We start from the raw sequence: 21760 nt of genomic DNA on the forward strand, positions 1-21760 counted from the left end.
AGAAAAATAAAGTTTCTATAAAATGATTAAGCTTAAAAGTAAATTCCTTTAAAGAACAAAGGGAAAAAGCATTGCTTGCCCAGAATATTTGATAATATAAACCTCAATGAATATGAAAGGAGCTGCAGGCTATAGTGTCTGTGGAATATGGATATCAGCAGAGATTAACCTGTTGCCAAGTATGCAGACTATAAAATAAAAGGGGAAAATTCTGTCACTAAAGCAACATAAAATTCTGAACACTGAGAAGCTTGCACCAGCCCACTGGATTCAGCTACATGACTAGAAGCCTACTGAACATGCAAACCCATAAACTACTGCTGGAATGTAACAGTTTGGTGAAATAACAACAGCCGCTGGGAAGAAAATATGAAGAACAAATGTTCTCAAACTACAAATGTCTCCAAACCTTATAACACTTCTCAACATGAAATAAAAATCAAAGGCCGCTACTAATAAACTTAATTAAGGCCCAACAACAATCCAAGAGAACCTACTTACATCTCTAAGAAAAAGAACAAAAAAAACCGTAGCAGAAAAGTGTGATTATTCTTTTAACCACTAGCAATTTGGTCATGTCAGAACAACATCCTTACATTTACACAGAGAAATCCACTTGGACCTCACACAGAAATCCAAACTGAAAACAGGCAATGCATGAACCTGTCTCCCCTAAAATATTTTAAAAGGGTGCTGATGTAAAAAGCTGTGCTTATTTAGATTTAATTATAGAATTCTAAAGAAGAAGTGAACAAACGATTGCGACCAGGTTGTGTGAATTTAAATCTAAATATATTCATGAAAGTAGAAAGTTAATTTCTTAAATTCAGAGAAATTACCCTAACAGGAAATATTATAATTTAAACTCACCTACGCTTCATAAATTCACCAATAAGGCTCCAGATTGCTATAAAGCATTTACACATGCTTTTGTTCATTTTCTTGTTCATTAAAACAAGTGCTTAAGGATGTGTTTAAATTATGTATATTCTTCACTGAATTTAGTCTAATCTTACAGAACAGAAATCTTGCAGTGAACAAATGCTGTTTATTTCTAAATGCATTTGCAAGTACTTTTTGTATTCATATTACTGACAAAAGCAAGTTTGGCACCATGGTCATTATCTAGGTTTGTATGAATACAATATTTTTACTAGATATTTCTGGATTTTTTTTCCCACCAAATATTGGCATTTTTTTATACTGGCTCGTATGCCGAGTATTTCTATTGTTACACAGGAACTGCACAAACACAAAGCAGACTTCTTACTCTGCTTGCTTCTGGACTGATTCCCAGCTTGCACATTTAGACAGGGTTAATAAAAATTTAGATTATGTCTGGATTTTTAAGACAAAATTGAGAATAGTAAACAGATGATATTCATCTATATTTACTGTATGTTCATAAAGGTTCAAGTAATGTAACTAGAATTTAAGCTTGGCAAAGGCAAACTCCTAACGTTCTCCCCAGCAACTCCTCAGGAAATTACTGTAGAAACATACAATACTATATTGTGACTTAAATATTAGAATTTGGTAAAAAATCATGAAATTTATCCGAGTCACTTTAGAGGGGAGAGTTCAAATTAACAGCAGCATAACCTTGGACATAAAAGACCTCACCCCAGATGGTACAGACATTCTGCTTTCTGAAAGCTGCCTCTTCTGTTGCTCTTCATGACCACCTCGTGTGTCTAAAGTACATATCCTTTCAGAGAGGGTCAGATGTTCACAAAATATCCTGGTTCACAGATTGAAATGCCAACAAATACAGAGCCCTAAACCCATAACGAGCCATAAAATCGACTGAAAATTCACTAATTGATATTAGAATTGTTGTAGTTCACTTGATGTGATTACATACTATCAAAAGCAGCACGAAACATGAGTTATTCATTTTGGTTTTAGGAAGTAACCGGTGTATCCATGCTTTGAAAACTGCTTCTAGAATTTAGACACAGGAACGATTTACCATACTTCAACTTACCTTATACTAACTGCTCATATGTGTGAATACAACCTGCTGTAAATGCAAGGTAATACGGGTCAACTCCTTCATCAATGGTTAAGCTAACTCAGACTCCCTTGTTCTTGTAACAGGCTACAACATATAGACAGGCATTTAATTGGGTGTCACTAAAACACCCTGAACATGTTGGTGTGACCGAAGCCCTTCAGTGACAATGTTTTAGGTTTTGTTTTCAGTGTCGTATGTTTAATCAAGACCTTGTGTTATAATAATGAAGAGACTTGCCTAGAAATTCTTAGTTACTTAGTAATCAAGGAGTGCCATACATGTCTATCATCTTTCAAGAACATGCACATTCAGAAAAATTGAGACGCTCAGGATTCACTCCAAAAAACAGTACTGCAAAACACAGGTGGAGATTCAGAATAAGCTGTTTTCAAAAATCAGACATACTTGTTTTCCCACTCTCCGAAAAAGCAACAGGCAGGAAAAAAAAGTATCTTTGAAGGCCTTCATTACCCTTGGGGTTGAAGGAATATATACTCAGACCAGTCCACCTAAGCAGGAAGTTTGATATGGTATTGGCTCCCATGTACGTAACAGAGGGTTTATAAGTGTCTTTGCCTAGGACCCCTTTACCTTATAGACTACCTGAGTTTTATATCTTGCACAGCCCATAGGTAAAAGTTTTGTGTCCTCCCTGCAGCTGGTCAGCAAGTTTAGTTCAAATTATTACATGTTAGGCAGTGCCATTTGTCCAGCCCAGAAAGTTTTTCCACAGCAGTTTGTTCCTTGAGAAAATACAACTAAAAAATAATTCAGGAGAAAAGCAACCCTAAATGTGTCTGAATAGGAGTGGGCTCCTAATGTTTTGTGAAACGAGGAGACACTGGAGTGCATGAGAAAGAGTGATAACATCAGCTTTCAAAAGCCTACCTGCTTGATCTTAAGAGAGGATAATTTTTAATGAACGATTCTTAGTGAAGAGCTCCAAGGAACCTCTAATTTCTAAACCAAATAGCTAGCTATTCACAACCAGTGAATATACTTGTGTCCTTACTCCAAAATTGGTCCTAACCTTAGACAAGTCTTTTTTTCTCCCTGTTGTTCTGTCTTCTGGCTCTCCTCTCTGATACATCATTTCCAACAGCACAGACCCAGCATGAGAAGGCTGAAGGTACCATTCTCTGGACCGATGGCCACACTCCACCGCGTGGAAGCTCTCAAGAGATAAACCATTGCCTGCACTGTACAGCAGTTCTCCAATAAATTTTGTAAAGTTTTGCCTAAGTAAACTACATTCCATCTTGATTTTTTTGTTCTTTGCATCTGGGACAACAGTAGCTTCTTCCACAAGACACCTCCTTCCTAGAAAGCCCTATACTGAAAGGGCTCCAGCACCAGGAAAAGGTCGATTCTGTTTTGCCACCTTCATTCTCAAATAAAGCATCAGCCCACTAAGATCTGATTGCAAAACCATGATAGTCTGATCTTGAGAATTCATGCAATCTATATTTGCAGACAGAAAAAAAAGATGGGGGAGAAGGGGAAAAAAGGTCTTTTCTGTTTCAAAGAGAAGATTTGATAAGGAAAATGCAGTTCATCTGGAATCATATCCAAAATATCATTTTCCAAGCATACTACAATCTCTCAATACAATTACAATTCAACATTAATTTAGTTGATTAACTAACAAAGGTAAGAAGTTTATTTTCAGCATGATCAGATGACCGTTTGTTCCACAAATACGTGATGAAATTATACCACACTAAGGTTTTGGAAAGAAGTCAAAGTTCTTTCAATTACATAGTTTGTGTGTTCCTGATGTAGTTTATATACCACATTTAAAAACAGTATAGTGCAATATGAAAACCACCTCTAATTTACAGTACTGGTCGAGGGTGTTTCAGTGAGCCCAGTGGCTTAGATGTACTAAAGCACTTTGACAAGTTTCTTCCCATTCCTCTAGTAGTAGGAGGATGAAAGCCTTGGGAAAAGGGCTCGTTGCCACAAAATCTGCTCCAGCCAGCCTTCAGCTGGCAGGAATTCCGGACAGTTTCAACTAAAATATTTTTACATAGCTTTTAAAATGGCACAAATTAAAAAGTTGAAACATATCATGGAACATTCACCTTTTTTAAATGTTACTTTTGTTTGAAATTTGGAATCTTGAAGCTGAAGCCAAAGGACTCCTTCCCCTCCTTTTCCCCCCCTCCCCGCAACGATACATTGAGCTCAGACGAGCTTTAAAGCTAAATTTAAGCTATTGAGTTATTATGACTTATTTTATTTTGTAATGTGGAAAAAGAACCAGTGCCTGCAAATTTGCTCTGTACCCTCATTGAATCCTCCCAAAATTGTTAGATAGACACGTACAAAGAAAGTGTAAGCAAAACTTAGATAAAACCTTGAAAATGTCTTTAAAGACTTACTCAAATTTTTCACGATACAGTAACCTTTTTGTTTCATTAAACACATTGCTCACTTAATGTACCTTAAAGTCAATATTCTTCCCAAATTTATATATTATATATATAAATAAATAAAATATTATATATTTTTTATTTTGACTTAAAAATCAAACCAGTATTTTAGAAGCTTATGTTTAAGCAGATAAAGGTGTACGCTACGTAAACCCTTTATGTCAAATCCAATGAGCCATTTTTAAAACCTTAATATTCATGCTTTTCTCATGCAGAGTAAGGACATTTATATGCAGATTACCCCCAAAAGCAAAGTGGACACAGTAGTTCCAGGAAAAAGGAGCTGAAAGAAAGGAAGAAATTGTCTTTTGTAACCAATTGCTCACCTAGATAGGATCCACTGTTGTGACCAGCACATTCAGCATCTTCTGGACGAAGGGTAAAAGCATACAGAATAAGAGCCAAGAAATAAAGCAGAATAGTTAGAAGCCCAGCAAAAAATACAGAAGAAATTACTTTAAAAATGACAACTGTACAAAGCATAGCATTAAAAAGCCTTCAATAAGCCATTTTCTTAAAAACATAAAACAACATTTATTGTTTTATATTTTAGCTGGAGATATTCTGGAATTTTGCAGCATGCACACTGATCTTTTTACCTTTTCAAGCAAAAATTGTGATGACAGCAAACATTCTAAAAAGAATTCTAACACTGTGTTATTCACACTTTCTCAGTTAATAGAAAATATGATGCCACTTAAAAGAAAGCAAAACGTATTTGATGTAAATCAAGCTTTTTTTGTAAATTATATATTATGAGACTTTAGCTTTAAGTTTTGGCTCAGTGGATTAGACAGAAAGGTTTTTGATCAAAAACACATCCTCTCATTTGATATAAAATAGCTATAATGTATATTTTTACATGCCAGAGGCCCTTTGATCAAAAATATGAGCTACAATTTCTAATGCCTTTATAAACAAAGGCCTCTTAAGTAAAAAAGAAATAAAAAAAACCCAAGAGATCAGCTGCTATTACTTTAACATATGCTGCAAGCATAACAGTAACTGGCTATACTCAGAGGGAAAACAGTGATGATGATACGACATGGATGAACTTTCTACCATCTCAGAGAAATACTTCGTCAGTATTAATTAGAAATGCAAGACCTCTCATGGCCATGTAATTAAGTCGGAACAATCTCCTTCCAACCCAGCCCACCCAAGTTTTGCTAATATTATTTTATGATACTACTTTTCTATGCATATCTTCCAAAAGTTTAAGAGAGAGAGAGAAAGCAGGTTAAAACAATAGTCCAAATTACTGATCTTTACATGAAGCAACTAGGAATATTCTGGTATTTTTATCTACTTTAAAAAATTATTCAATGTATTTGGTGGCAATATAAAAGCATTATATGTATAACATCTCTTAGAAACGTTGGACTATATTCCATTTAATTCTAAACACATGTTCTCTAAATAAAATTATTGGGCTATGCAGGGAAACTTTTGTACATGTACCTTCAATTTCCTCTGAGAAGCACAAAGGAAAAATAGGAAAGGAAATCATTAAACGGAGTGAAAACATAACTTAAGAAAGAAAAGTTAAATTGAAGAAGAAAAATGCACCTACCACACTCAACCGCTTCCTCATCTTAGAACAGCCAAAAAAACAAAGTATTATTGTTTAATACTTCATAAATAGGAAAAAATTTAGCTATGTAAGCTACTCTAAAATCCTCTTGATAGCACCTATTATATTGAGGCATATACCAACATACCGGCACTGAGTTTAACTTACATGTTTAACTACACTCAGTTAGAAAAGGACCTAAAAAGACATTGAAATATTATGTGCACTTTAAATTTCCTATATGAGATTCTTCCACTATTCATTTGGTAGCAATGACCTTACCCAGCTGCCATGGAAGGTCTCTTTGATATTAAATGCAAAGTTTGTTAATTCCATTTAATCAGTCTTAACCTAGAATTTTGAAGAATCACTACCATGAACATGATCTCAGTATTTTTCTGCACATACAGTAACAACTGCTACTGCCCTTGGAGCTAGGTTTTGGAGACGTTTTTTGTATTTTTTTTTAAGGTCTATAGTTGTAGCTGAAAAAATGCTGAAAGAATTTATATACTCTGTCATTTTTTCTCTGACACTATCCTCATATAATACATCTACTTAATTTCTGCTTACCTATAGTAAGTCAATAAATTTTTCCTCTGTGATAGTGGAAAACATACATTTTTACAATCATTTTTGGGCTTGCACAGAAAAGCAACATATATATAATGAATTTTTGTTCACAAAGATATTATATACGAAGGTCTAGATTTATATAGAGATTTTACAATCTACATCTTATTCAAATCTCCTTTGGAATCTGGATAAATATGCTTAAAATATAAATATTTCAAAAGTGTTTCCATAAAGCATGACTTTCCTCAGATTGTGAAGAAATTACTCAAGAGATATTCTAAAATCTTTCATGTGTAACTGATGTACCAAACAAAGGCGAGGTCGAAACTCTCCTGCCTATCTGATTACATAGAAGACCTTTCCCCCTTTCATGTCATGAAATGGATACAAGAGTCTTTTCTGCCAGGGGAAGAATACTGTTTTGCAGAATCATTTCTTCATACCTTTTTTCCTGAGCACTTATGTTTTAAAATATTAATTTGGAAGACTTCTCTGAATCCTATTTAAAGTTTATTTCTGCACTCGAGGTGACCATATGGTTTTAGTAGGCTGGAAAGTCCTCTAAGGTGAGCACTGCTTGGTTGACCACATCTGGTGCCTTAAAAGAGTGCCGACAGTTTTGTGAGTTAAGAGTGAAAGCACTGGATCCTTCTTCCTCTCCTGACCTTAAAAGCTCCCAATTCTTGAAGCGACAAACGCCCTAAAGCTGGACCTAGATGGCAGGCTGGCTTCCAAGTACTATTTCTTTCTCCTTCTCTGTGCCAAGAGACCTCTTACACTTCCTGATATGTATGACAAGTTTTTCTATATTTCTGTTTTCCATGACTTTCAGTCAGTATTCTGTTTGGTATTTTATCATTGGAAACAGACAAGTCCTCATCTATGAACATGAAAGACTGGACCAGGAGAAAGAGTTCTGTATATACACCCAGGTATACACTCACTCAACCCTGACCACTTCGGTTGACCTGTAGGTATGGGAGATGGTGGAGCTACAGCAGCAGAGCTGAGAACAGCTGAAGGGAACACAGGCTTCTGGGCTACCCCTGCTAGGAAAGGCAACAGTCTTATCCATTGATGCTATACATTAAAGATGTTAGGATTCCCAAGTGAGCCAGCTGATGCCAGAGAGCACAAGCCAAAATGTCTGCAAGTTGAGGTTTAATGCTGAGATAAAGTGAAGGAGTTTTGAACTTTTTGTGCTTTGTTAAAAATCTTCTTTCTTAATACTGCTCTTGGCTTTCTTGGACTACTCCTAAGGTTGAACATAACAGTCTATAATGAAAAGATGTGGGAAATCAGCGGGTCTTCATAGCTTCACGCAGCTATGAAACAGTCATCAACATGTAGGTCCCAATTTGAACTTTACCAGGAATTTTACCAGGGCTACTGCCTGTCCTAGTAAAGCCAGAGGTTATTTGCCAGGAAACTTTGTATTGTGATTCACCGCTAACTAACCGAGCTCTGTCTGCCTGAAGCAGTTGTACACATGCAGCAGACATGTGCAGGTACCTGCCTGAAGTTTCGAAGTTTAGAGACATGGAAAATTGAGGTAGATCTTTTCAGGCCAATATAGTTTTACTAAATTAAAGCAGGGTGAGAGAGGAAATAGAGGTGTTTATCTGAAAGGAACAAATAAGGGACTAAAAGAGGACAGAGAGTAAAGAGGAGGAAATCTGATGGGAAGCAGGAAAATAAAAGCAGTAACAAATGAAAAAAAACCATAACGCAACGTGGAACAAATAAGACATTGAGAAAAGAAGAAATATGATCAAATAAATGTAGTGTGATAAGAAGGGAGAGGAAGTTACAAAGAAAATAGTCATGGAACAGGCTCATGAAACAACAACAAAGCAGTACCAAGACATAAATGGGAAAAAGAAATAGGAAACATAAGCGCAATGGAAGCTTAGGAAGTAGGTGTTTTTATTCATTTTAGAAAGATTTCAGCGTAGCCAATATGCTAAACTATAACAACGCAAACCAGTATCACATACACTGTATTTTTGTATGTATTTTAACTTAAATATATTTAGATTTTATTTTGGGGGCCTCACCTAAATTATATTGCTTATGAAGCTCAAAACCAGTGCCGCTCCAGGAATTTCCTCAACTCTTTGCAACAGTCCAGCACCAGATTAAAATTTTTAACTTTTGCTGACTTTCAACAATATTTCCATCAATCTTACCTAAATGCTTCTCAGTCTAAAATTCGATCCAACTGCTCTGTTCTAGTTTCGTATCACAGGCAAGTTACATTATTCCTTAAACTCTATTTCACTCTTGTAAGCAAAAAACTGTGACGTACAACTATCTGCATTACAGTGAATACATTAAACACTCCTGATTTTTTAGTGATGAACAGCCCCACATAACAATTGACATTTATACTGTTTTGCAGTTTTTCTATCTTATAGGGGTTTTTAGATATAACGATACATACATCCATGCTATAGGAAATTTAAGGTGATCTAATTAACATCATCAGATAACAGTATCTCTACCAAGATAATTTGGAAAATGAAGAAGGATAGTCTTGCGGTGAAGGACAGAGCAAGAGTTTATGAGATCCATTTCCACTTCTGTCTCATGTGACCTTGACTCAAATATCATCCAGCTTCAGGTTTCCTTAATTTCTCTGTGTTTAGGAGGAAGTTAATATTTGTAAGGACCGTAGACTTCTGAACAAAGATGCTAATGTGCTAATTTAACTCTACAGGTCTGGTTTATCTTTTGTGTTTACTCATAACTACATGCAGGGGGGCAATCAACTTTCAAATATGAACACGGAAAAATACTGAGAAGAAAGGCAGAGCTAAGATTGTGCAGCAATTATAACAAGCAAGAGAGTCCTACTATACATTTATCCTAAATGTTTGGTCTTCAAATACAAGTGGTACAAAGCATTCATTCTTTTAGCCTGTTTAAATTCTTTTGTTGGCAGAACACAATCTTCAATTCACAAGACACTCATCTGTGGATAAACTGGGTTACATCTTGTTTGAATGAACACCATTTGGCTGCAGTTAAATATTTCCTCTTGCTCATACAATGCCAATCACATATGGTAAATCAAAATTGAAAGTAAAATGGGCTTTAAGCCCTAGAAAAACTATATGATAATGGCTTTGCCACAGTAAGTATTTACATTTAGCATTAAATATACAGAACAAATGTATTTTCAAGGAAAAGACATCTCTGAGCAGCTCTGTCATATATGCTACATACATATACATATTTATATATAACTATACACGCAGAGTATGGATATACACATATGCACGTGCTGCACAAGTTAACAGAAGTTACAGGCTACACTAGTATAAAATATAAAGTTACCACTAATTTTCATACCAGAGACAACACATATATAACATAAGAATAAACACAGTAACCACTGTGAAAGCAAAATTATGCTGAAGGAATATAATGTCTTGGCCGATTATTGTAGTTTATAACAACTGCAGAACAGTAAGTTATTTGGTTGTTATTCAAAGAAATTTACTTTTTTTCCTCATAAAAATAGGTGATCAGTGTTTTATCTACAAAATAAAGTAAGCTACAAATGCAAGAATGACCATGTTTGTTGGCAGTGACTATTACAGTCAGAGCATGAGTAGTCTTTGTATTCAAGTTAACGGACTGGGAACTATTAATTCTTCCCCTTACTGAGTCTCACGTCACTCCTAATTAGCCGGGATGCAGTGATGGGAGAACTCACAGAACCAACTCTGGCTACAAAGTTGTGCCCAAGCTAAGATAAGTTGGCGGCCGGTCACGAGCGGTGTTCCCCAGGGCTCAGTACTGGGGCCGGTCCTGTTCAATATCTGTATCAACGATCTGGACGAGGGGATCGAGTGCTCCCTCAGTCAGTTTGCAGACGACACCAAGCTGGGCGGGAGTGTTGATCTGCTGGAGGGTAGGAAGGCTCTGCAGAGGGACCTGGACAGGCTGGATCGATGGGCCGAGGCCAACTGTATGAGGTTCAACAAGGCCAAGTGCCGGGTCCTGCACTTTGGCCACAACAACCCCAGGCAACGCTGCAGGCTTGGGGAAGAGTGGCTGGAAAGCTGCCCGGAGGAAAAGGACCTGGGGGTGCTGGTTGACAGCCGGCTGAACATGAGCCAGCAGTGTGCCCAGGTGGCCAAGAAGGCCAATGGCATCCTGGCCTGTATCAGAAACAGTGTGGCCAGCAGGAGCAGGGAGGTGATCGTGCCCCTGTACTCGGCACTGGTGAGGCCGCACCTCGAATCCTGTGTTCAGTTTTGGGCCCCTCACTACAAGAAGGACATGGAGGTGCTGGAGCGTGTCCAGAGGAGGGCAACGAAGCTGGTGAAGGGCCTGGAGCACAAGTCTTGTGAGGAGCGGCTGAGGAAACTGGGGTTGTTTAGTCTGGAGAAGAGGAGGCTGAGGGGAGACCTCATCGCGCTCTACAACTACCTGAAAGGAGGTTGTAGCGAGGTGGGTGTTGGTCTCTTCTGCCAAGTAACTAGCAATAGGACGAGAGGAAATGGCCTCAAGTTGCACCAAGGGAGGTTTAGATTGGACATTAGGAGAAATTTCTTTACTGAAAGAGTGGTCAGGCCTTGGAACAGGCTGCCCAGGGAAGTGGTGGAGTCACCATCCCTGGAGGTATTTAAAAGACGTGTAGATGAGGCCCTTAGGGACATGGTTTAGTGGACATGGTGTGTTGGGTTGATGGTTGGACACGATGATCTTAGAGGTCTTTTCCAACCTGTATGATTCTATGATTCTATAACCTCCTACAGCCAGGAATGCTGTTAAGTATTATTGAGGAATACCAGGTAAGCAGGTTTCTGCGTAGCTGGCATCAGCCATGGCTCACGAGCTCAGACACACCAAAGCTGATGCATGCAGCCAGGTACATGTACTGTACCTCCCTCTGCACCCCACAGGGCTCCCTCACACCCCACATCAAGTACACTGCACGTTCACCGTCCCAGCATGCGGAGGGGTAGTCCTACTCACACGATCTCATGCATCTCTAATCCTTTACTTTCATTCCATTTTCCTATTTTCTTCTCTATGCTGCTTCTTCCTATCATTTTTCCCCAGTATAATTTTCCCACAGTATTAATGCACAAGCAATACTGCTTTTTGCTGAAAAGGCATTGCTGTTAAGCATTTTCAGCGTTTTTCTCAATACTTGAGAGGTTTGGTATCCCTCCATCATTTCTGCACTAACTCAGAGCCTGGGAAGTAGCACTATCAATCTTGTCAGCAGGTCAGTACATCTAACTGCCACTTATTGCATGCTTTTAAAACTTATCAAATATTAATGTTGAACTTATTGAGGTTTTCTACCAATAATAAAAAACCAAAACAGGTCAGAGTTTATATTAGTAATTTTTGCATTCACCATTTCAAAATCTTTAACAAAAGAAATATGTTAGTGTTTGATTTCAATGGAATAAAGAAACAACTATAGTGCAAATACTGACTATAGTAATGCTCTTGCATAATACTGTTAATTGCACTAATTTAATAACTTCAAAGCCCATCCTAAGTGGGGTTTTGCCTAATGGGGTTTACGGGCAGCTTTTGTCCATCTGTTCTTCCATTGCCCTTGTTGCAATACTTTCTCCTTCTCTTCATCCTCAACACGAAATTTCACTTCCCTCCTTTTCCCTTTATTTCTTTATTCTTACTTTTTCGGGTCTTCCTCTCAATGTAAAATCATCTCTTGTCAGCGTAGGGTCCATCTATATTATAAATTTCCTGGCACCTTACACCCAGGTACCATCAAACTATGCATCCTCTCCATTTCCAAATGAAGAAGTGTGACTTCACTTACCTTTCCATATGGAATGTACATTGTTTTGTCCCCTCCTCCAGTTACACATGTTAAAGATTTTTCACTTTGACTGGTGCAATGTGACAAAGGTTCTCTTATCTCTTTCAAGAAAATAGCTAAATTCTGGGAGATGCGTATGTATGTATCTTCCACAAAGCTAAAACATTTACTTTTACTTAGATTCACTTTACACATAGACACAATGAAACAAGTTGACTTGGCTATGAAAGTGAAACTAAGAATTGGCATTTCCATTATAAACTGATCCTTTTAATAGTTTAGAATTAAGGTTGGGTTTCTGTTGTTTTCAGTGCAAATAATTCTTTCTGAAAAAGTTCCTTGGAAAATATCCTTTACTCCCTTTCCTTGACATGTGTATACATACAAGCATGGACAGCATCAGCAAAAAAGCCCACTTTTTTGCTTCCAAATTTATGAGACACAAATATGTGTACAGATTAACAACTTTACACAACATGCATTGCTATGCTGAAAAGTATAAAAAATTTAAAATTGGAAATATAAAGAAGGCTTCACAAAAGTAACTCAATCTAGCTCCTCGCAGGTTTTGAAACATACTTAATTAGCAAAGCAAATTCTGATGGATGTTAATGTTACTATGAATACAGCTATTGACTATGTTTCAGACTGCTCTTTATCTAGACAAATACAACAGTCCTTCCCAGTTCCAGAACTGGCTTGAGAAGAGAGGAAAAAAAGAAGTTCTCATATGTTATATGATTTTGACTAATTTTTAGATTAATTTTCAAGTAGAATGACACTACTACCCTGGAAGCCCACCTAAGAAACCAGAGCTGACTCACATTTTCTTGGTATCCAAGAAAATAGAGTATTTCTCCTTGATCCTCCCCATTAAAAACAAAGGCAAGTACCCAGGTTTCTTCCTCGTTACAGAACATGGGATCTGTGGAATGAGTTGACTGAACAGAGCACGCCGACATCTAGTGCTACTTACCATGTCTCAAGACAGCTTCCTAGTGCAACTCCCAGTCCTGTCAGGAAAGGGACTTTTATTAGCAGCTCTGTTGAAGTCAACAGGTTTTCGTCTTTGGGAAGCTATAAGAGTATCAGCTGGCAAATTGCCCTTTCCCTCCAAACTGCTAAGGAAATTCAGGTCATATGATTGGATGGGATCAACGGCAACAGCAAGCAACCTCTCAATATACAGCTAGTTCAGGAAGATCTACAGAGCATTCCCCGACACAACTACCCTTCCAAATATTGGAGAACCCTATATCAAGCTGAAGGCCTGTAGTACAGGATTAAAAAAGAATCAGACAAAGTCAAGCATTACCTCCTTACATGGGAACTGGTTAAATAAAACTTTAGAGGACAATAATCAGTGGGCTGTACCCCACAATACAGAAAAGGGCTGAAGAAATCAGACCCAGCAGTCCTTTCCAATTTTCTGTTTTCTATGTCACCTTCCTTACATGTTTCCGATATTGGCAGTATGTTGTTCATTCAGCATCTCCCAATTCTGGCAAAGTGATTGCTCTGCACAAATACAGACACGGTCTCCACATCTCACGGCTTCACTGCCGTGCTTGGTAACATGAAAAAGCTGCCTAACTTTAGAAAGACCACACAGGCACGGAGTTTCCCAGCTTATGTGGAAACTTCTTGAAAAGCCAAGCAAGTGGAAGGTTTTCCTGTGAGCAACTTGAGCAACATCCTAGTCGCAACATTTTTTCTATAGCTGAATTCTGGTCCTTAAAATGCCTCCTCTGTGAAGAATCTGAATTCCCTCCCAGCACTAAAAACATATTTAGTCTTTCAATGAAGGGATGGACCTCTACTCAGAACAGCACTTCCCCTCTTCCCCTGGAAATCTGGCAGAAGTAGCAGCAGATTGTCCTAAGAAATGGGGAAGAGAGAAAATGACAAACCTACATTACTCTGCAGTCTTTCCTCCTTCAAGAGGCACCATTGCCTTTTAGAGCGTATTTAGCGGGACCTTGCTTTGTTTAAAGAAAGTCTAAATGAGAATGATTATAGGCATACTGCTTGACCCTAAGGCTCTGTCATGTTTTAAAGGAAAGGGGAGGAAGAGAGGAACTCTTCTCCCTTGTTTAAGCTAGTTAAGGCAAAGTCAGTGGAGTCAACAGAGACAACAATAGTAGACATCGTACTGTGGGTCTTCTTTGGGTTGTAATTTTGGTAATTCCCAATCAAGTTCAGGCTGCCTATTTGAGGGTGAGATGCATCTTGTAAAACCTTTCACTTGAAGGTCACTAAAAAGATGCAGTCCATTACAAAAGGAATCATGCAGTTTTGCGGCAGCAGCTGATTTACCTCTTCAAAAGCACCAGTGCCACATTAATGGAAGGCTCTTGTTGAGGGTATTATCCAGATTCAAGAATAGGGGACAGAGAGAAATAGCTATACCCTGGGATCAGACACTTTTCCAAAACTGGGGCAGAGCAACTTAACCTAGAACCTAGAAAAACAACAGATTTACTACAAGCTGGAGGAGCTCCTCTTTGTTTCTAAGATCTATGTAAATTAGAAAAGCTATAGTGCAATCATATAGTCTGTTATTGTAATTACACAGCTAATCAAGGGCTTTGGAGTTAACAATAGCATTAGGCACACAATCAAATAGTGAAATGGAATGAAAGATAGAAAATGCATGTTATTAGAAAACTAACAGTAATTGTCAAACTTCAGAAAACAAAAGCTATCGCAAGGAGTTAGGAAAATTGCAACAGAAACTTTGGTGAGAATTTTTAAAGTTAAAAGCATTTAGTTTTGCACTAGTGTGCCAGCATCCACTGTTTGCCATAGTATCCATACTTTTTGTTTTAATGTTAAAGAATGAAAGATGGTTGGAAATTCAGTTTCTGAATATTTCTAGTTGAACTCACAAACATGTTTGTATTTAAGATTTAGATCCTACTGAAGCATGATAGTTTCTTACATTGTACTCACTTTGTTATGAGACTGTACAACTGAAAGAAATAACAGGTCAAGTAAAATATGCAATAATACTTAAAACAGATGTTGATGTAAATTCCAGTGGAAAGAAAATATTTGTTTCGATGTATGCGCTTTCTTAGAGCTTATTTTTCTTATATTGTGCAACTACCGTATTTAAAAGCAGACACTATTAAGAATGAATTTGTTTAAAAAACAGTAAGAAGTGGTTCTGTAAAAGCCTGTCAAAGAACTGAATATCCTGACTTTTAAAAATTTGTGCTGCTTCATAGGACACAAAAAATCACCAGCTATATGGGAGAGAGAAGGGGAGATTATCCGATCTTCTATCTCACTCTCAATATAAATTTCACTGTATCGATGCAGTCCAAATTATATAAACTGTTGAGCCAATTCTGTACTATTTCAACGGGAAAAGAACACTCTTCAACCTTTGAAATATTATATATCAAAACATTAATTGGGCTCGGTGCTTCAAAAACAAAGACAGAGGGTTGGGAAAAATTGTTAGCTGCTTTTAAAGCTGTTAATTTCAGCTCTTACATTTATTTTCCTACTGATTCAATGTGATCAAGAAGCTATTGTGCCCAGGAGAAATGAATTCTGCAGTCACAGGGCTGAAACAAACTGCTATTTTATACAGTTAGAGATCAGGAGTAGGATTTCTATTCCAGCTTAACAAACTTACATGATTTTCTGTTAGAAATTTTCAGTGGCTGAATCTGCACTTCTGGTCTTCTTAGTGCAAATCTCCTATAAAATGGGAGGTGGTAGGGGAAAGACACAAAGTCCTCAGTTTTCACTGCAAGATTGGGATTAATAAACACTTAACATCATGAGACTATTGCAAAATATACAGAAGATTTTGTAAGAAATTAACTTAAAACAATGCAATCTATTCACAATCTAAAAAATTAAATCCTCAGCCTCAAATTTTTGCAAGCTCTCCAAAACCTGCTGCAGTTCTTATTTCTGCATAGTACATCAGTGTGAATACAGATACTGATGTGCTATTTTCCATATGTTTTTTCTTTCAATCTGGATCAGCATTATCCTATCAGTTTTTGTCATTATTAATTCTAGCCAGACAAATAAGGAAATCCAAAGCATTTCAGCAACAGGTTTCCAAGTTCAGTTGTCTTGCTGCAAATGCAGGTTTTTCATACCCATGTAATCTATGAGCATTACATATGACAACTATGCTAACTTAACAACTCGGCAAATAAGTGTCTTCTCTTACTACAAAAAATAGTGAAACTATGCTTCTCAGTAGCTCACCTCTCCTGGAAATGCTTTGAAGGGATCAAGCCTGCTCTGGGATTGGCATCACCTTCGTGTTTGGCCTGCCACCAGGTTGCATCATCCTGGCTCATGATCTGAAGGATATCTCCTTTTCTGAAAGCAAGTCCAGCTTCTTTACAAGGAATTGCTTTATCCTCATTAGGTTCATAGTCAAATAGAGCTCTGATAAACATCTGAAACAAACCGTGTTTTATCTTTAGAATCAAAATATTAAATGTATTCCAAAGGTATTTCCCTTTTTTGCTTTTACTGTTCAAAACCATTGAACTAAATAATGAAAAGCAATAAACATTTACTGCTGTAAAACATCCTTATGGATGCCTAACATTAGAAGTTCATAAGGGAATGTTAAATTCATTGCGTCTGCAACCGCAATCCCAATGTAGAAGGGGATTTTTAAAAAAAAAAAAAATTTATACAAAACCCAAGGCAAATAGGACTTGGCAGATGAATAGTGTGCCCATACCGGGAACAGAAGAGAAAATACTTTTGAACCAAGGTGCTATCAAGGGTCTTCTACCCAGTGTACAATGGAAGAAAAGGAGTACTAGGAAGCAAGCCAGGTCCTCGCAGAAGACTGAATACTACCGGTGTCAACTTCATGGCTGTAGAGTTAGGGCCTACCCACTTGTATTGAAGTGTACAGCGCGCTACACATTGTCACATTAGAAAAATCACATTCTTGGTTCTGTCATCCAAGCAAACAATATATATCCTCAGCATAACAGCTACTGCAATAGCTTCTGAAATAGTCTTGCCTACCTTGCCTTCCTTCACTGGCATTTCTTCCTTCACACTGGGTATAATTTTAAATGTAATTGCTCCTTGAGACTGAGCCTGGTGAACATCGAAAAGAAAAAGCACCGAGAATTAAGCTGTACATTTCAAAGAAATCTTAAAAGGAAAAGAAATTCAAATTAATTTAAAAATATTTAAATATAATGAATCTATCCTCTCCCAAGCATGATCCATGGACTTTGACAGCTTCACCATACCAAACTCTGCACTGCAAAGATTAAAATACCCACTTGAAATGCTCAGTTTTATTTGCTTCACTGGTGGGCAGAGACGGACTGTTAAAAACTAGGACCTGCATGTTTCAGAGGTCCCACTTCTGCACTGAAAGCAGGAGCAAATGCTACAGCTAAAACGTATATATATTAGAAGCAACCGTTGGACTCCTGGCACAGTTTGGACATCCCTGGAAAAATCCAACTAACATTTCATTTTTCAAAAAAAAACTGATAGAAAAATTCAAACAGGCTTGTGCCATATTTATCATATAAAACTATTGGGGGGGATTTATTCTTTTGGCAACTTTAAGAAACTAGAAAAGAAAAACATTTTTGAATAGACTACGTGTACTAAATGGAAAAAAACCCCTCCACTATAAATCTTAAAACAAGTTAGCCATCATCAACCACCTCATCCATTCATCTTTCCCTATATCCCTCTTAAAGTGTGTCTGGCTGCATTTTACTTATTAACCACAATATATTCCCACTGCCTCAGTGACATTTTGCTATTGAAGGAAGTGCTAATCAGCTGGAGCCTCTGCTACTATTGCATGCAGCCGACAAGTTTCATAAAACTAGCAGAGTGCAACAGCCAGCCAACGATTTAAGCAAAATGGAAACAGGCCTGTCCACTACCAAGCGAGACATACTTCTGCCGGCATGTCTGAGATCCAAGAGCTCACTGTTTGACAAGCAGCAGCCAAGTTCCTATTTCACCAGCCGTAGGACTGGAATCAATAATTCTGTTACTTTTGAAACACGCTCTAACTAGCTTTTGATGTTTATATTGTACCTCGAGGAGGTAAATGGGGAAATTGTTCACACCTTTTCTAGTGCTGTTGTGTTTCTAGAGATTTTTAAATATTAATTTTTGCAGGAAAATATGTTTCTGTAGGGAACACAAGACCAGAAAGCAAATATGAATATCAGCGGGCTAACACTTGAAATGAATCATCTCGGTTATTGAACCAAAACTGTGAGACAGCCACTCAATTCAGCAGGACAGCAAGGTATTTATGTGTATAGAAACGCCTACACCTGAATTTAAAGAGCTGTCATGACCCTCATTGGTTTCTTTGCTGTAAAAGTATTAAATATTTCTGAGAAAGTCTAAATGACTTAATTTGCAATACTGCTCCGTAAGTGAATAATTAGGCTGGCTTTAGAGATCGCGCAGTTCAGAGGAGTGCAAACATAATCATATATACGGCTACATACTGAAAATCAATATAAAATATAATCTTAATATACCAGTTAGTTTATTCTATCAAGTACATGTATTATGAATTAATTTTAACATGGAGTTAACGCGTTAGTAATGAATACATTTAAAATAGTTTGAATTCAATAGATCATGGTGTGCCTTAAAAACTGTAGATTATACATTGAGGTCTGCAACATAGTTATAGCCATATTACTGTCATTAACTCTTTACAAGTAATCTGTAATTGCATATATATGTGATGTATGGAAAATCATTCTTTAAGAGAAAGGAAATAGAGGTTTGTAGATGATGGCACTGGAAGAAATGGCATTATTGTAGAATATACTTTTTTTAAGAAATACACCAGAAATTGTAAATCTAATTATTTTTTCTTGACTCCCCTAAATTAATTCTAAAATGTTTGGTATTTACCAAAATGTGTATTATTTCTTCAGGCTTTTTATCATCTACGGGAATCCCATTGACTTCCCTCAGTTCATCACCAACGTGAATAAGACCTACAGAAGGCAAAGTGGAGTTGTTAAGTGGTAGCTACGTATTATACAAAAAATGCCATTAACATGCAGCTTTTTTCTCCCTTGTTCATCCACTTTAAGCTCTAACTTAAAAGCAGGAATATATAGTGAACACAACAACAGCTACTGTGCTCACAGATAAGTTTGAGATGGTTGGTTTACTCATCTCCCTTCCTTCCTCATGAAAATTAGTACCATTTCTCTATGACTTTTCCAGACTTCTATGCAGATGTTTGAAAAACGTCTGTGCCAATTCTTTTTCTACTCATACTACTTTCTTATTGCTACACAGCTGCAAGTACTGCAAAGATCACTTAGGCTGTGAGTGCTAATTTGTGGCACAAATGCTTCCTAATTTAAAAATATATATCTAGATTTACTCCATTACCCCATCTAAGTGTGAAACAGCTGTCCTAGATTCTCTTCAATGAAAGAAGGCCCTTTAGAGTATAAGTCAGGACCTCTTGCTTGAGTTCTTTCAGATTTTGAACATCCTAAACTAAACAATGGCAGTCAAGGATGTGCTAGTATTTTGAGAATTACCAGCTGAAACTCCAAATGGATGTACTAATATAAAATAATTCAGCTATCCTGAGTTCCTCCATCAGCAGGTTGTAATCTTGGCATATCCTAGCATTTCTAAAGTGGATGTCTTCAGCTGGAAACAAACCATGATACATCTTAAAAAAACCCTGTATCTGCTAACTCAAAGATACCTGGTTGCAAGTGAATTAGGGAAAAAAATTCAGCATGAATACTTTCACCAGTATTGAAATACCACTTTGGAAAGCTGTCCAAACGCCAAATACTTTTGTTTGTGATAGTGATGTATTTCGTGTGTACAAAATGCTCCCATTTTATCTCATCTTTTTATGAGTTATAGAACTTGAATGGCTAGTGGAAAACAGTAACACCTTACCACTTCTATCTGCAGCTCCTCCACGCATTATCCTGGCCACCACAATTGCACCAGTATGTTCATCCCTTTTAATAGTAGCCCCCTTTAAAAAAAAAAAAAAAGTTATTTGGTTAATCTTATTATAATTTTAATTCACTACACTGAAAAAAATTTGCTATGTAAAACTGCAAAAAGTTCACATTAGATCAATGTGTGAATAAGGCAGAAATGATACTTGCTCATGAAAAGAAAATACAAAATATGTTGCTCTATTACCATCTTATTAAAATGTGAGTTCTTTTCCCTTCAGAAGTGACTGATGCAGTTTGGGCAAATGATATAAGAAGTTTACTTTTCAACTTACTTGAGTCTGTTGCTAAAACTGTACTAAACTATTACTAAGAATTGATAAACTGTTTTTCCTGCATTAAAACAGGCCACGTTAGATACTATGGGTACAAAAAGTTTATCCGTGTTCGTAATAGTTGCACTTTATGCTCAGAACTGCCTGTGTAACCACTGATCATAGTTTTGCTTTCCAGCGTTATCAATAAATAAACACAAATTTGAGAAATGCCTCTGCACGGCAGGGCTCACCTGGAATACCCGAGGGACAGAAATGCAGAGGAGGGGAACATTTCCTGAGTTAGTCATGACTGTTTTCATACATTACACAAACACAGTGCAAGGCATTTAGGTAAAATGACATCATGTAGTTAAATTTCCAGCGAACAGCTGTCTAGATGAGAAAAATGCCTTTGTAACTAGAACTGTGAGGGTGCGCTGAAAAGAGGCACAAGGTGATGGGGAAGCAGCAGGCAGCAGCAGTGACAAGTGAGGGGACGGGAAGCGGAGGCACGGAGCCGCGGTGCCAGTCCCTTCAGGCAGACGGGAAGGAGTGAGGGGGGAAACGCTGGCCCTGCTCTGGAAGGCAGAATCCACAGAATAGTGAGGGGGATTTTAGCTAGATAAGTCGTACTGTATAATCACCACCAAAAAGGTTATTTGATCCAGTATTTTTAAAAAACAACACAAAAAAAAGCACCTCCTGGCCAACAGCTTTTTATCTGCACACGAGTACTTTGCCATATCAATGTAGTGAGTTACTGCGATAGCTCTAACTTTGTTATCAACAGAGATGTTTAGGACTCTGGCAGGTAAGTCAATTTTCTGAAAATTTCCATATTTTTGATAAGTGAATGAACAGTCTAGTCAAAGACAGTGGTTAGAATTTCCTTCCATCAGAGAAGTGGTGTGCTTGAAGTAAGGTACAAAAGTACTTTATAAAGTTCCTTGAATAACTAAATTGCTTTTACAGCTAGCTTTCTGTATTTGTTTAGATTAAACATGAACATCATGTTTATCACTACTTCAATTTTTAAGTATTTCATGGATGTGAAGTTGAAATATGTACAAGTAAATAATGGGGG

At 37.3% G+C, this 21760-nt stretch overlaps 1 protein-coding gene across 1 annotated transcript in view; it reads right to left on the minus strand.

Annotated features, from left to right (window-relative positions):
- Positions 1-21760, minus strand: part of MPP7 (MAGUK p55 scaffold protein 7) — a 110315-nt gene that overhangs the window by 17291 nt on the left and 71264 nt on the right. Inside the window, exons 6-10 of the mRNA XM_075143982.1 lie at positions 20352-20433; positions 19329-19414; positions 17439-17513; positions 16653-16849; positions 16063-16127 (exon numbers count right to left, since the gene is read on the minus strand). Coding sequence (XP_075000083.1) covers positions 16063-16127; positions 16653-16849; positions 17439-17513; positions 19329-19414; positions 20352-20433 — 505 coding nt within the window. The remainder of the gene's footprint in view (positions 1-16062; positions 16128-16652; positions 16850-17438; positions 17514-19328; positions 19415-20351; positions 20434-21760) is intronic.

This window comes from Calonectris borealis, chromosome 2 (assembly GCF_964195595.1).
Source record: "Calonectris borealis chromosome 2, bCalBor7.hap1.2, whole genome shotgun sequence".
Classification (NCBI taxonomy): Eukaryota; Metazoa; Chordata; class Aves; order Procellariiformes; family Procellariidae; genus Calonectris; species Calonectris borealis.